Genomic DNA, 17,266 nt, shown 5'->3' with positions numbered 1-17,266 from the left:
TGAGCGTGGTGACTTTGACCTTTGGGGAGGTGAGTCAGGGTCCCTTGGACAAATGTGTGCAACAAGACCCAGGGTCTGGCGTGCCCCCCAACAGTCCAGTTATGCATCCCCCCACACACATACACACAATGCTGCCCTTCACTCACCCAGGAATGTGGTGGAGATGTACTCAGAGACCTGGTTTCCTGACCTGCTCATCTCTGACAGGTGTGTGAGTTCACGGTTTAGCATCCTCTTGAACTAAGGTGAAGGAGGCAAGAAGGAAGGCATGATAGGGTTATGGCAGGGGTTTGGGGGGATAAGGTCAGGCCTTCCCAAGAAACCCCTTAAGAACCCATAAGCCCCTCTCACTTCTCTGCTCAGCCAACACAGCCCTCAGCAAGCTGTGAGGGGGAGGGGTCAGTCCTTCCTCTCCTCCCAACTCTCAATGGGGGTCCCCAGGCTTGGGGAGTGTAGCCCTCCCTCTCTGAGGAAGGGGGTTTCCTCTCACCATACTCCCTCTTTCTGCCCCCAAGGAGGAGCCAGAGGGGCACCTGTGGAAGGGAGGGGCTCCTGCTTAACAGGGAGCCAATGGGGTGTCAGGAGAATCCCGTTACCATGGTGATGGGAGTCTCCTTAGCAACTCCCCCTCCAACCAGCTGCTGAGCTGGGGAAAAGGGGGCAGGCCGTGGGCCCCTTAACCCCTGCCTTCCCAGAGCTACCCCTGGCCCAGGTCTTCCCAGACAGGGACCCCACACCCCAGGGTCCTGGCGCCCCCTAGCCCTCAGCCTGGTTTGGAAGGAAGGAATGCAGTCCTGAAATTCTGGGTGAAGATGTTTGGCCGGGGCAGGGAGAAGGGTGAGCAGAGGAAACCCTAGTTCTGTCACCAGGGGAGGGGGGGTTCCCATCATAGCCCCCTCTCCCCCAACCTCAGAGGGTTGGACAGATGCACAGACGGACAGAATATGCCTAGAACCAGGCCTGGGGGCTCCTCTGGGTCTCCCCATCTCTCTTCACACAAGTGGCCGCTGTGACATTGTGCATGAGGAGAAAGGGCATCGGCTCCCCACCCCCAAGCTCCACCAAAGCACCCCTGAGCTGGAGCCGACTGTCCAGAGAGGCAGGAGGGACTCTTGGCAGGAAGGGTGAGCCCGCTCGGCCCACATCGGGAGGGGCACTCACTCCTCCCAGGGCTGCCAGAGGCCCTGGGCACCCATAGAGAGACACACATCCACACACAAGATGGACCCACAAAGTCACACAACCGCACACAGAGTCACAGACCTCCCACTTACACAGTGCTACACAGCCCCCAAACACACACATCAAGGAGCACACACAATAAAGCAGTCACTGAACTCGGGGTCACATGCCCCAGAAAAATCATGCAGCTCTGGGCTCATAAACACGGCCCAAAACACACCACCACAATCAGAACCATGTGATCTCGGCCAGGGCCATTCCCCGGTCCATGACCCAGGCACACGAGCCCACGGGCCTCAGGCAGCCCCCCACCACTCCAGACACATACACACATGCGCGCTGACGGTCACACCCAGAGAGAGACCCACACCCCCAGCCACCCACCTTCCACGCCCAGCCCCGGGCCACACACAGAGACACAGTCACCAGGCTTCATCTCCAGGCCACACACGTGCACAGATGCACACACAAGCCCAGACCGGGGGCTGGAGGGTGCGAGGTGGGAGGGCCAGAGCTGGGTCTCTTGCCCATCCTCCACCCTGAGTTCCCCTACCTGGTCCCACCAGCCCACCAGCCACGGCTTGGAGCAGGTCTCGCAGAAGAAATCCACCAAGGGCATCGTGGAGTCTTGGCCCCGCTCAGGGCTGCCGCACACAGAGGCTGGGCTTGGGCAGTCCCGGGGTTAGCAGCTATTGTGGCAGGGGGGCGGGGTGCTGGGCAGTGGAGGGGGGAGCCGCGGAGGGGCCCAGGCCGGCCCAGCAGGGCTGGGGGGCTCCCTTCCCCTCCGCGCTCCCGGCAGCAGCCCTGGTTACATGGTCCGCCTGCCGTGGGCCCCGCTGGGCCCCCCTGTGGCAGCAGCAGTGGCTGGAGGTGGCCAGGGACCCCTGCCCATGGGGGCTAGGTTCAGGGCGAGGGTCCCGGGAGGAGGCTTCGGAGGCTCTGGGCTCCGTGTGTTCGCCCGTATGTGTGCGTGTGCGTGCTCACTGCAGCACTGGCAGGCTGCATGCGATGTCAGGTGGTGCTGGGGGTGGGGGGGGCGTTAAAGGGGCACCGGAGCCCACGGGCCTCAGGCAGGACCCAGGTGAGGTTGCCAGGGACAGGCGGGGAGGCACACGCACCTGGCAGAGGGCATGCCCCCTCCCCTGTGGACACACCCAGCAGCAGACACACACACCCACATGCTTCACACACCGACACACAATCAGACACAAATTCCACCCCACACCACTACAGCCAGACACTTGGCACACCTGACCACACTCTGACACCCAAATGCTTTCAGTCCTACGCTAACCACACAAACACACACACACAGTCACAACTCTGTTGTTCAACACATTTCTAGGTATAAAATTGGGCACACAGAGGTCCAAATGCCTCCAGACACCCCTTCTCAGGATACGGACTCACAAGCAGAAGTGCAGGCGCACACTAAGGGATAAACACCCAGATACTGGACACACTTGCAGACACACTCAACACACCCACAGACACACTTGTAAACAAACATAAATACCCGCATGGCCTCAGACACAAATGTGGCCTGACTAATCTATAAGGGAATACGCACACTCACACCCACGGCTCCACACGCACACACCCCATCGCAGAAATACACCCGCAGACCTACATTCAGACACACAGTCACATTCTCAGATGCTCCACACATACCCTCAGGGACACAATTGCCCTCAGACTCACATGGTCCCAGACAAACCTCCACCCACGGGTGTGTGCACCCCCCAACACAGACGCCCCCACCTGCACATTCATTTCCTGACAGGCATCCTCCCACCAAGCTGTACCACTCCAGGCGGCATCATTCACATTGCCTGCTTTCTGAATGGCGCCCCCTGGAGTTGTGCAGTGCACAGTCAGCACAACTGTACATGGATGCCTTGCACCCACTCCTGTGGCCTTGCAAGCACACATACACACACACAGAGTCACAGACACATGGAGATACACACTCAGATTCACATCTGGACTAACTCACACCTCTAGAATACACATCCCCCTGGCACAGCCCCCCACACTAACAGCCCCACATTGTCAGCTGTGCATACTCTTACGTCCTCCATAGATACACTTGTGCATGCCACTCCTGACTGATCTTATTGGGATACCCCCCACTCCCCTCCCCTCCTTCCTGCCCAGCACTGCAATCGGGTAGCCAACAGACAGTCATATAGCCACAGATACACACTCATAGACCATACAAACATACAACCTGCTCCCCCCAGGAGAGAAGGTCGCCTAGGGACACACACACACACACACACACACACACACACACACACACACCCAGGTCTACAGGAGATACCAAGTCAGATAACACACACCACACACACACACACACACACACACACCCCAGGTCTACAGGAGATACCAAGTCAGATAACACACACCACACACACACACACACACACACACACACACACACACACCCAGGTCTACAGGAGATACCAAGTCAGATAACACACACACCACACACACACACACCCCCCAGGTCTACAGGAGATACAAAGTCAGATAACACACACCACACACACACACACACACACCCCCCAGGTCTACAGGAGATACAAAGTCAGATAACACACACCACACACACACACACACATACCCCATACACACACACACACACACCCCAGGTCTACAGGAGATACCGTCAGATAACACACACACCACACACACACACACCCCCCAGGTCTACAGGAGATACAAAGTCAGATAACACACACACACACACACACACACACCCAGGTCTACAGGAGATACCGTCAGATAACACACACACCACACACACACACACCCCCCAGGTCTACAGGAGATACAAAGTCAGATAACACACACCACACACACACACACACACACACACACACACCCAGGTCTACAGGAGATACAAAGTCAGATAACACACACACACACACACACACACACACACCCCAGGTCTACAGGAGATACCGTCAGATAACACACACACCACACACACACACACACCCCAGGTCTACAGGAGATACAAAGTAAGATAACACACACCACACACACACACACACACACACACACCCCAGGTCTACAGGAGATACAAAGTCAGATAACACACACCACACACACACACACACACATACCCCACACACACACACACACACACCCCAGGTCTACAGGAGATACCGTCAGATAACACACACACCACACACACACACACCCCCCAGGTCTACAGGAGATACAAAGTCAGATAACACACACCACACACACACACACACACCCAGGTCTACAGGAGATACAAAGTCAGATAACACACACCACACACACACACACACACACACACACCCCAGGTCTACAGGAGATACCAAGTCAGATAACACACACCACACACACACACACACACACACACACACACACACCCCAGGTCTACAGGAGATACCAAGTCAGATAACACACACCACCCACCCACCCCCCCCCCCCCAGGTCTACAGGAGATACCGTCAGATAACACACACACCACACACACACACACCCAGGTCTACAGGAGATACAAAGTCAGATAACACACACCACACACACACACACCCCCCCCAGGTCTACAGGAGATACCGTCAGATAACACACACACCACACACACACACACCCAGGTCTACAGGAGATACCAAGTCAGATAACACACACCACACACACACACACACACACACACACACCACAGGTCTACAGGAGATACCAAGTCAGATAACACACACACCACACACACACACACACCCCCCAGGTCTACAGGAGATACCAAGTCAGATAACACACACCACACACACACACACACACACACCCCAGGTCTACAGGAGATACAAAGTCAGATAACACACACCACACACACACACACACATACGCATACACACACACACCCCAGGTCTACAGGAGATACCGTCAGATAACACACACACCACACACACACACACCCCCCAGGTCTACAGGAGATACAAAGTCAGATAACACACACCACACACACACACACACACCCAGGTCTACAGGAGATACAAAGTCAGATAACACACACACCACACACACACACACCCCCCCAGGTCTACAGGAGATACAAAGTCAGATAACACACACCACACACACACACACACACACACACACACACCCAGGTCTACAGGAGATACAAAGTCAGATAACACACACACACACACACACACACACACCCCAGGTCTACAGGAGATACCGTCAGATAACACACACACCACACACACACACATCCCCCAGGTCTACAGGAGATACAAAGTCAGATAACACACACCACACACACACACACACACCCAGGTCTACAGGAGATACAAAGTCAGATAACACACACCACACACACACACACACACACACACACACACCCCAGGTCTACAGGAGATACAAAGTCAGATCACACACACCACACACACACACACACACCCAGGTCTACAGGAGATACAAAGTCAGATAACACACACCACACACACACACCCCCAGGTCTACAGGAGATACCAAGTCAGATAACACACACACACACACACACACACACCCCAGGTCTACAGGAGATACCGTCAGATAACACACACCACACACACACACACACACACACACACACCACCCAGGTCTACAGGAGATACCAAGTCAGATAACACACACACCACACACACACACACACCCCAGGTCTACAGGAGATACAAAGTCAGATAACACACACACCACACACACACACACCCAGGTCTACAGGAGATACCAAGTCAGATAACACACACACACACCCAGGTCTACAGGAGATACCGTCAGATAACACACACACCACACACACACACACACACACACACACACCCAGGTCTACAGGAGATACCAAGTCAGATAACACACACCACACACACACACACCCAGGTCTACAGGAGATACCAAGTCAGATAACACACACACACACACACACACACACACACACCCCATACACACACACACACCCCCCAGGTCTACAGGAGATACCAAGTCAGATAACACACACACCACACACACACACACACACACACACACCACCCAGGTCTACAGGAGATACCAAGTCAGATAACACACACACACACACACACCCAGGTCTACAGGAGATACCATCAGATAACACACACACCACACACACACACACACACACCACCCAGGTCTACAGGAGATACCAAGTCAGATAACACACACACCACACACACACACACACCCCAGGTCTACAGGAGATACAAAGTCAGATAACACACACACCACACACACACACACCCAGGTCTACAGGAGATACCAAGTCAGATAACACACACCACACACACACACACCCAGGTCTACAGGAGATACCAAGTCAGATAACACACCACACACACACACACACACACACACACACACCACTCACACACACACACACATACACACCCAGGTCCACAGGAGATACAAAGTCAGATAACTGACACCCAGGGTCTCACCCCACCCCACAGGCTCTAATCCCAGGTCGACCACGCCCAGGTTGGCCATGCCCATAGCTAGCCCACCCCCCCCCCCCCCCCCCCCCCCCCCCCGCCCTCCCAGCCAATGGCTCCACCCCGCTGCTCCTACACACCTTGTGGGAAGCCATCTCGCTGACGGAGCGGTAGGTCTGCATGGTTTCCAGCTGCTCCAGACACCAGTCCAGCTCCTCCAGTGTCTCCCGGGCCAACTGCTGACACGTCTCCTCTGGGGAAGGGGCAGCCGGGGCGGTGACTGCGAGGGTTCGCATGGAGACCCCCAGAGGTGATGGGGGCCCGTCAGGTGAGTAGGGTGCTGGGAAAGGGGGTGAGGGAGCCCGCACTAGGGCACCACGAGGGGCCTTTCTCGTGCCCCGGGCTTAGTTACCTGATAGCGTGGCCTTGCAGACGGGGGTTGGGCCGCCCAGTGGGGACCGCCTGCAAAAAATCGGGCCCCAACCTCAGCCTGGCCCTCCCTGCGTCTCTGCCTCCCTCTCTCCATGAAGAGCACTGACTTTCCTCTTTATGAGCCCTCTCTGTGTGTCCCGGGCATGCTGCATTTACTCTGCCCACTGCCTCTCACAGAGCCCCACAAAAACCCATTTTACAGATGAGGAAACTGAGGTTCACAAAGGTGGAGCCAGCTTCCCTAAGACTATCTGGCTGGTTAGGTCAGACCCCGTGTCTCCTGCTTCCCTGCTTCCCTGACCATCCCTTCCCCAAGTTCCTTGAACCCCAGGATAACTCTGCCCCGCCCCTGGGCTCCCAGAGGAACCAGCAGCTCTCAGCCTCACCCCTGCCTCCAAATAAGAACTACTTCTATTCAGTGAGCATTTACTATGTGCTGGGCAATATTCTAGCACTTTCTATACATCACCTTCTCAACTTCTTACAGCGGTTATCCAGTTGACAGAGGCAACACAGGAGGCTAACTGCCTGGCAAGCTGGCATCACGGCCAGGAGTGGCCCAGAGGCTGGGATGGCTGACCACTCATGACCTCAGCCTTGAGTGTCCATACCCCTCCATCTTTGTTTATAAAAGTTTCCCCGACTTAAGAATTTGAATCACAATGGTTTACTGGCTCAGTGGCAGCTGTTGCCTAAACAGAGGCTCATAGAGGTCAAGTGCCTGCCTGAGGTCACACAGCAGCTGTGAGAGTTGGACCCAGGTGTGTTGAGCCTCATGATCACAGACCCTGGGGCCCAGCCTCCACTTACTTGTTGCTGGGAATGGGCACATTGGTCAGGAGGGAGAAGTTGCTGCGAACGCTCCGGAGACTGGCCAGCACCTGGGTGGGGGAGCCAGGGTGAGGAGAGGGGTCCACCCAGAGCGGGGAGCTGGGGCTGGGCCCCTGTCCCCACATGTGGGGGAGAGTCAGAGCCCCGTCCCTTCTTAGGGGAGGGGGTCTTACCTGGGCAAACGGCGTGACGATGAGGTCCTCTGCATGCCTGCAAGGACAGGGGCAGGTCAGGGGTCCTCATAGTGGGGGACCCAAAGGTCTGGGGTGGACAGGGGCTGGGGCTACCAGAAAAGCAAGTCCCTAGGGTGTCACTCTGTGGGGGGCCTGGGCCCCAGGAGGCTGGTGGACAGGAAGGAGCTCTGTGGGGTAGGGGAGGGGTGCTTATACCTCACAAGGATGGTCACGCTGCAGGGGCTGGTTCTGAAGGAAACAGTCAGGGAGAAGGGTTCAGGTGGGGCAAGGAGGGAGGGGCACGCAGAGACAAAAGGAGGGCAGTGAACACACCTCAGAGGCTGAGCTCGGAGAAACTAGTAGTGGGGAGGGGCGGAGGACAGGAGCTGGGGGAAAGGGGTGACATGGATGCCTCACTGGATAGGGACAGGGCTGGAGGGTTCAGTGAGAAGGAAGAGGGCTGAGGAGATGGGGGTGCTCACACCTCTATGCTGTTGTTTAGTTGCTTCAGTCGTGTCCGACTCTTTGCGACCCCATGGACTGTAACCCACTGGGCTCCTCTGTCCATGGGATTTCCCAGGCAAGAATACTGGAGTGGGTTGCCATTTCCTTCTCCACACACCTCAGTAGGTGGTCATGATAAGGGGGGCTGGTTTAGGGAAGCCCAGACATGGGGAGGAAGAAGAGGGTCAGCCGAGGTGGACCCTCTGGAAGTGGTGGCCAGGAGGGGCTCAAGTGGGGTTCCCTTCTTGCTGGAGAGATGGGATAAGGAAACCAAGGGGTAGGAGTGGGCATGGGCAGGTTGGGTGGGTGGGCACTGTAGGGACATGGGTGGGGCTGGGCCTGGGCTCAGAGTGGCCGGGTGGCGGGGCAGAGACGGGGTGGGCACTCATACCTCACTGGGTGGGTATGCTATAAGGGGTTGAGTCCTCGATAGGGAATAAGGGTGCTGTTTAGTTTTTGCCGAGGACCATGGGCTGGGGTGGGGGTTGGGCAGCCCCCGCCCCCCCTTGCTGGGGCCAGGAGGCCTGGAAGAGCCAGCCAGGCGGGGGGTGGCGGGTGCTCACGCTTCGCTGGTGACCGACGAGTTCCGGGACATGGTCTTGGGTGACATGTCATAGTCGCTGTCCGAGCGGTAGAGGAAGGACTCCCGGCGCTGGCTGGTGGCCGCCCCGGCATGCAGCACGAGGCCCGGGCTCGCCTGCGAGTCCAGCGGGCTGCGGCCTGGCGACGGTGTCGGTCCATTCTCCGCCTCCAAGCTGCAAGGGGTGGGCGGGAAGAGGGGTCAGGGGGCTGAGATGACATTGAGGGGGGGAGGGCGGGAGGAATGAGGGGACCCAGGAAATTCCTGACAAGAGAGACAGACACCTCAGAAAAGATGGGAGGCAGGAAATGAGAGAGACCACCTTTGTATGCCTGGTCCTGCTGCCAGAGCTAAGGGACACAGCCGTGACCAAGACAGACTGTGATCTGTGTCCTTCACAGACATGACACCGGGAGGGCTGGTCTAGAAACAGGCTAACTGAGCCGCACTGCACACCCCCAGAAGTTGTGGGGTCCTCCTTGCTCTGTTCTTTCCTTTGCACCTCAAAGCAATCAAATCTATTCAAGGGTAATCTGTCTGCTTCATACCCCTTCCTTGGCCAGCCTCCCCATCATCACCTGCCTGGGCCAGGACATTTGTCTTTGCTCTGGCCCCGAGCTTCTGTCTATACCCCTGTCTGCTTCCCTCGGCAGCCAGAGGGAGCCTGTGAATACCTGAGTTGGGTCACATCCCTCTTCTGTTTAGAACCTTCCATGGCTCCCAGGTCACTCAGAGCCAAAGCCAAAGTCCTCGCTGTGGCCCACAAGGCCCCACCCCCATACCCACTCTGCCTTTCATGGACTCTGCTGCAGCCATAATTGCTATCTGGCTGTTCCCTAAATATTCCAGAAACATTCCTGCCTCAGGGCCTTTGCACAGGCTGTCTCCCTGGCCCAGATCTCCAGTGGCTCTCCCTTCACCTCCTTCAGGCCTCCTCTCAAATGTCGCCTCTTCAGGAAGGCCTCCCCCAACCAACCCATCTGAAATGTCATCCCTGCCCTTATATTTCATAGTTCCCTTCCTTAAAATAAATACTACTTACCCGACACATTCTATGTTTTACTTCTCTGCTGTTTGCCTTCCTTCTAGAACTCTGCAGAGCAAGGATTTTTTGCCTGCTTTGTTCACTGCTGAATCTCTGGCTAAGAACATGGCCTGGATGCCCAATAAATGTTTACGGTATGAATCAATCTATGAATGAATGAATGAATGAATGTATGAGCTGGATGGTGCCATCCAGGGAATTAAAACTAGGTGGGTGGCTGGAAAGGTGATTTTCAGCTGCTGTGGTGGAGGCAGGTCTCTCTGAAGAGGTGGTATCTGAGCAGGGCCTGAAGGATGAGAAGGAGCAGGCCATGGGTCAGGAGGTGGGAGAAAGCACTCCAGGGTGAGGGAACAGTAAGTAAAAAGGCCCTGTGGCAGAATCTGGTTTTTGTTGGGGAACCAGCAAGGAAATTGGTGTCACTGGAGTGGAGATACAGACAGATAACAGAGACACAACTACACAGAGGATACAGCAGGACTCCATTCTGCTGGCACTGGCCAAGACAGAGCCTCTGGATGAGGCAGGGAAAAGCTGGCCGGGCCACTTCCCAAGTGTACAACTTGGGGGAAAGACCGAATTTCAGTTTCCTCTTCTGCAGTGTGGGGGCAACCACCGCCTGACTCAGGTCATCCAGGTAACCGGCGTTAACACAGGCAACACGCTCAGGATGGTGCCTAGCATGGAGCTCAAGAAACACTGGCAGCTGTAAATCTATCAGCCCCCCATCTGTAACTCTATCAGTATCCCTGGGGAGGGAGCTCAGCTAGGCAGTTGATATGAAGGTCTGAGGGTGAGCGTGGGGAGCTGCGTGCCTGTGGCATGCTATGTGACCTCGAGAAGGTCACTGCCCTCTCTGGTCTGTGGCTCTGTTAAAATGAGGGTGTTAGACTGGTCAGCAGATTTCAGGCTGTGCTCTGATGAGTACCACCGGGTGGGGAGAGAGGAAACAGAATCCTCCCCGCACTTTCTGGTCCTACTATTGAATGTCGGTCTAAGATTTTATTTGAATGTTTCCTCTGCTAAGAAATAAATCTGAGGGAATTCTCTTGCGGTCCAGTGGTAAGGACCCTGCATTTCCACCGCAGGGGGCCCAGGTTCCATCCCTGGTCAGGGAACTAAGATCCCACATGCCATGTAGCCTGGTCAAAAAAAAAAAAAAAAAAATCTGAAATCTTCTAGACCAGGAAGGACAGCAATACCAGCTTCTATAAATGGACTCTTTTTCCTGGGCCAGCCCTGGGATGGGGGTGTGGAGGGTACTTCACTGCCTCCATTTTACACATGAAGAAACTAAGGTTCAGAGGGATGATTGGTTCCAGGTTACACAGTAAGGTCATAGTGCAGTCAGAATTCCAGCCCAAGTCTCAGATCAAAATGTTAACTGCTGCCCTCTGTTGACGACCCCCATCAGAGCACATTTCTCTCATTAGAGCAAATTTTTCCAGGGGCCAGGCAGCCAACACAAAAAGCAGAGTGGGGCTGGGGGCCCTGGGTTCCAATTTTAGGAAAGAAACCAGAAATTTTTAATAGTTGAAAACTCAAACATCTTTTGAAAACAAACTTCAGAAAACATTTTAAAAACACTGAACACTGTTCTGCAAAAGACACTGTCAAGAGAATAAAAGGACAAGCCCCAGACTGGGAGAAAATTTCTGACAGAAGACTAGTACCCAGAATACATAACGAACTCTGAAGATTCGATAATAAGAAGACAGACAACTTGGACTTCCCCGGTGGTGCAGTGGTTAAGACTCTGCCTGCCAATGCAGGGTACACAGGTTCGAACCCTGATCCAGGAAGATGCCACAAACCGCAGAGCAACTAAGCCCACACGCTACAGCTACCAAGCCCAGGCGCCTAGAGCCCGTCTGTGCTCCACAAGAGAAGCCACTGCAATGAGAAGCCCGTGCACTGCAACTAGAAAGAGCCCTTGTGCGGCAATGAAAACTCAGTGGAGCCAAAAATAGATAAATGAAAATTTAAAAAGAAGAAGACAATGAAAAAATGAGCAGAAGTATGGACAGTTCACCAAAGAAGATACACAGATGGCACATCAGCATAGGAAACATCATCCCTCCTTAGGGAAATGCAAATTAAAACCACGAACTATCCCTTCACACCTACTAGGATGCTAAGCAAACAAAAACTGACAAGGATACCAAGTGCTGATGACAAGGATTCAGAGAAACTGGAACTCCCATTCACTGCTGCTGGGAATGCCAAGTGGTACAGCCACTCTGGAAGACAGTTGGTTAGTTTCCTATGAAATTGAGCATACCCTAACTGTACAATCTGACAACTGCACTCCTATATATTTACCCAAGATAAATGAAAACATGTCTGCTCAAAAACTTGCTGACTAGGGACTTCCCCGGTGGTCCAGCAGCTAGGACTCCACGTTCCCAAGGCAGGGGGCCCCGGTTCGATCCCTGGTCAGGGAACTAGATCCCACAAGCTGCAACTAAGAGTTCACATGCCGTAACTTAAGATCCTGTATGCCACAACTAAGACCTGCCCAGCACAGCCAAAATGAAAATATATATATAGGCCTGCTGACTAGTGTTTATAGCAGTTCTCTTCATAATCACCAAAAACTAGAAACAACCAAACCAACCATACATCAATAGACGAATGGATAAATGGTAACAGATCCATGCCGTGGAATGTGTTTATGCTTAGTCGCTCAGTTGTGTCCAACTCTTGCGACCCCATAGACTGTAACCTGCTAGGCTCCTCTGTCCATGGGATTCTCCAGGCAAGAATACTGGAGTGGGTTGCCATTTCCTTCTCCAGGGGACCTTCCTGACCTAGGAATTGACCCCAGGTCTTATGCGTTGCAGGCAGACTCTTTACTGATTGAGCTACAAGGGTATTCAGCAATTTAAAAAAACACAAAAATAAACTACAGATCTTCTTTGACTTTTTAAAATGAGGTGTTTTATTAGTGGCTTGGACTAAGATGGTTGTGGTGAGTTACTGAGAAATGGTTGCATTTGGAACATATATTTAAAATAAAACCTAAGGGATTTATTTATGAATTATTTGTATAGGCTGAAGGAGAGGAGTCAGTGATTTCCTTGACTTATGATAAAGTCCTGATAAACCCAACATAAACTGAAAATATCAAGATAGCTGAGGGCTTCCCTGGTTGTCCAGTGGTTGAGAGTCTGCCTTGCAATGCAGGGGATCCCTGGTCTGGGAAGATCTCACATGCCACAGGACAACTGCACCCGAGCACCACAACTACTGAGCCTGTATTCTTGAGCCCACAAGACTCAACTGTTGAGCTTTTGTGACGTGACTGCTGAAGCCCATGTGCCCTAGAGCATGTGCTCTGCGACGAGAAGCCACCACAAGGAGAAGCCCCGTGCACTGCAATTAGAGAGTAGTCGCTGATTGCTGCAACAGGAGAAAGCCCTTGAGCAGCAATGAAGACCCAATGCAGCCAAAAATAAATACATAAATTTGAAAAGGATAGCCTAGAAATAAACCCTCACATCAGTTCAGTTCAGTTCAGTTGCTCAGTCATGTCCAACTCTTTGCGACCCCATGAATCGCAGCACGCCAGGCCTCCCTGTCCATCACCAACTCCCGGAGTTTACTCAGACTCATGCCCATCGAGTCGGTGATGCCATCCAGCCATCTCATCCTCTGTCGTCCCCTTCTCCTCCTGCCCCCAATCCCTCCCAGCATCAGGGTCTTCTTTTTCAATGAGTCAACTCTTCGCATGAGGTGGCCAAAGTATTGGAGTTTCAGCTTCAGCATCAGGCCTTCCAATGAACACCCAGGACTGATCTCCTTTAGGATGGACTGGTTGGATCTCCTTGCAGTCCAGGGGACTCTCAAGAGTCTTCTCCAACACCACAGTTCAAAAGCATCAATTTTTCGGCGTTCAGCTTTTCTCACAGTCCGACTCTCACATCCATACATGACCACTAGAAAAACTATAGCCTTGACTAGATGGACCTTTGTTGGCAAAGTAATGTCTCTGCTTTTTAATATGCTATCTAGGTTGGTCATAACTTTCCTTCCAAGGAGTAAGCGTCTTTTAATTTCATGGCTGCAATCACCATCTGCAGTGATTTTGGAGCCCCCAAAAATAAAGTCTGACACTGTTTCCACTGTCTCCCCATCTATTTGCCATGAAGTGATGGGACCAGATGCCCGGATCTTAGTTTTCTGAATGATGAGCTTTAAGTCAACTTTTTCACTCTCCTCTTTCACTTTCATCAAGAGGCTTTTTAGTTCATCTTCACTTTCTGCCATAAGGGTGGTGTCATCTGCATATCTGAGGTTACTGATATTTCTCCCAGCAATCTTGATTCCAGCTTGTGCTTCTTCCAGCCCAGCGTTTCTCATGATGTACTCTGCATATAAGTTAAATAAGCAGGGTGACAATATACAGCCTTGATGTTCTTCTTTTCCTATTTGGAACCAGTCTGTTGTTTCATGTCCAGTTCTAACTGTTGCTTCCTGACCTGCATACAGGTTTCTCAAGAGGCAGGTCAGGTGGCCTGGTATTCCCATCTCTTTCAGAATTTTCCACAGTTTATTGTGATCCACACAGTCGAAGGCTTTGGCATAGTCAATAAAGCAGAAATAGATGTTTTTCTGGAACTCTTGCTTTTTCTATGATCCATCGGATGTTGGCAATTTGATCTCTGGTTCCTCTACCTTTTCTAAAGCCAGCTTGAACATCTGGAAGTTCATGGTTCACGTTATTGCTGAAGCCTGGCTTGGAGAATTTTGAGCATTATTTTACTAGTGTGTGAGATGAGTACAATTGTGTGGTAGTTTGAGCATTTTTTGGCATTGCCTTTCTTAGGGATTGGAATGAAAACTGACCTTTTCCAGTCCTGTGGCCACTGCTGAGTTTTCCAAATTTGCTGGCATATTGAGTGCAGCACTTTCACAGCATCATTTTTCAGGGTTTGAAATAGCTCAACTGGAATTCCATCACCTCCACTAGCTTTGTTCGTAGTGATGCTTTCTAAGGCCCACCTGACCTCACATTCCAGGATGTCTGGCTCTAGGTGAGTGATCACACCATTGTGATTATCTGGGCCGTGAAGATCTTTTTTGTACAGTTCTTTTGTGTATTCTTGCCACCTCTTCTTAATATCTTCTGCTTCTGTTAGGTCCATAGCATTTCTGTCCTTTATCGAACCCATCTTTGCGTGAAATGTTCCCTTGGTATCTCTAATTTTCTTGAAGAGATCTCTAGTCTTTCCCATTCTGTTGTTTTCCTCTATTTCTTTGCATTGATCCCTGAGGAAGGCTTTCTTTTCTCTCCTGGCTATTCTTTGGTACTCTGCATTCAAATGGGAATAACTTTCCTTTTCTCCTTTGCTTTTCGCTTCTCTTCTTTTCACAGCTATTTGTAAGGCCTTCTCAGACAACCATTTTGCCTTTTTGCATTTCTTTTCCATGGGGATGGTCTTGATTACTGTCTCCTATACAATGTCATGAACCTCTGTCCATAGTTCATCAGGCTCTCAGACTAGATCTGATAGATCTAGTCCCTTAAATCTATTTCTCACTTCCACTGTATAGTCATAAGGGATTTGATTTAGGTCATACCTGAATGGTCTAGTGGTTTTCCTCCCTACTTTCTTCACTTTAAGTCTGAATTTGGCAATAAGGAGTTCATGATCTGAGCCACAGTCAGCTCCTAGCCTTGTTTTTGCAGACTGTATAGAGCTTCTCCATCTTTGGCTGCAAAGAATATAATCAATCTGATTTCGGTGTCGACTATCTGTTGATGTCCACGTGTAGAGTCTTCTCTTGTGTTGTTGGAAGAGGGTGTTTGCTATGACCAGTGCGTTCGGAAGAATTCTATTAGCCTTTGCCCTGCTTCATTCCATACTCCAAGGCCAGATTTGCCTGTTACTCCAGGTGTTTCTTGACTTCCTACTTTTGCATTCCAGTCCCCTATAATGAGAAGGACATCTTTTTTGGGTGTTAGTTCTAAAAGGTCTTGTAGGTCTTCATAGAACCATTCAACTTCAGCTTCTTCAGCATTACTGGTTGGGGCATAGGCTTGGATTACCGTGATACTGAATGGTTTGCCTTGGAAACGAACAGAGATCATTCTGTCGTTTTTGAGATTGCATCCAAGTACTGCATTTTGGATTCTTTTGTTGACCATGATGGCTACTCCATTTCTTCTAAGGGATCCCTGCCCACAGTAGTAGATATAATGGTCATCTGAGTTAAATTCACCCATTCCAGTCCATTTTAGTTCGCTGATTCCTAGAATGTCAACATTCACTCTTGCCATCTTCTGTTTGACCACTTCCAATTTGCCTTGATTCATGGACCTAACATTCCAGGTTCCTATGCAATATTGCTGTTTACAGCATCGGACCTTGCTTCTATCACCAATCACATCCACAACTAGGTATTGTTTTTGCTTTGGCTCCATCCCTTCATTCTTTCTGGAGTTATTTCTCCACTGATCTCCATTAGCATATTGGGCACCTACCAACCTGGGGAGTTCCTCTTTCAGTATCCTATCAATTTGCCTTTTTCTACTGTTTGCTGGAGCAGCCGTGAAGAGATACCCCATGTCCAAGGTAAGAGAAACCCAAGTAAGACAGTAGGTGTTGCAAGAGGGCATCAGAGAGCAGACACACTAAAACCATAATCACAGAAAACTAGCCAATCTGATCACAGGACCACAGCCTTGTCTAACTCAATGAAACTAAGCCACGCCGTGTGGGGCCACCCAAGACGGTCGGGTCATGGTGGAGAGGTCCGACAGAATGTGGTCCACTGGAGAAGGGAATGGCAAACCACTTCAGAATTCTTGCCTTGAGAACCCCAAGAACAGTAGGGAAAAAACCCTCACATATATGTGGTCAAATGATTGTCAACAAGGAAGCCAGGACCATTCAGGGGAGAAAGGACTGGGAAAGATGGTGCTGGGAAAACTAGTTTACTCACAGAAGAATGAAGTGGGATCCTTACTTTATACCATATACAGAAATTAACCCCCAGTAGATCAAAGATATAAATATAAGGGTTAAAATTATAAAACTCTTAGAAGCTTCATGAC

General features: G+C 51.6%; 1 protein-coding gene and 1 long non-coding RNA gene across 9 annotated transcripts in view; one reads left to right on the top strand and one right to left on the bottom strand.

The window, feature by feature from the left end:
- PDE4A (phosphodiesterase 4A) overlaps positions 1 to 17,266 on the bottom strand; it is a 49,185-nt gene that overhangs the window by 10,789 nt on the left and 21,130 nt on the right. For 3 of the 7 annotated variants that reach the window (XM_070464222.1, XM_070464218.1, XM_070464224.1), the window contains 6 exons: positions 9,148 to 9,339; positions 8,081 to 8,117; positions 7,887 to 7,957; positions 7,057 to 7,106; positions 6,785 to 6,924; positions 147 to 240 (listed from right to left, as the gene is read on the bottom strand). In XM_070464222.1, coding sequence (XP_070320323.1) covers positions 147 to 240; positions 6,785 to 6,924; positions 7,057 to 7,106; positions 7,887 to 7,957; positions 8,081 to 8,117; positions 9,148 to 9,339 — 584 coding nt within the window. Of the gene's footprint in view, positions 1 to 146; positions 241 to 1,735; positions 2,179 to 6,784; positions 6,925 to 7,056; positions 7,107 to 7,886; positions 7,958 to 8,080; positions 8,118 to 9,147; positions 9,340 to 17,266 lie in introns of those variants that run through there. The other 4 variants (XM_020902371.2, XM_070464221.1, XM_070464234.1 and 1 more) reach the window with 2 other exon arrangements.
- On the top strand, positions 544 to 7,733 carry LOC110142926 (uncharacterized). 2 transcript variants are annotated; one of them, XR_002315441.2, is made up of 3 exons: positions 544 to 837; positions 6,754 to 6,972; positions 7,564 to 7,733. It is a non-coding gene; the product is annotated as an uncharacterized lncRNA (long non-coding RNA). The 2 variants fall into 2 exon arrangements; XR_011486523.1 differs by having other exon boundaries at positions 551 to 837; positions 6,836 to 6,972.

The sequence above is a fragment of the Odocoileus virginianus genome, chromosome 3 (assembly GCF_023699985.2).
Source record: "Odocoileus virginianus isolate 20LAN1187 ecotype Illinois chromosome 3, Ovbor_1.2, whole genome shotgun sequence".
Lineage (NCBI taxonomy): Eukaryota > Metazoa > Chordata > Mammalia > Artiodactyla > Cervidae > Odocoileus > Odocoileus virginianus.
This window is presented reverse-complemented; position numbering and strand designations above follow the sequence as displayed.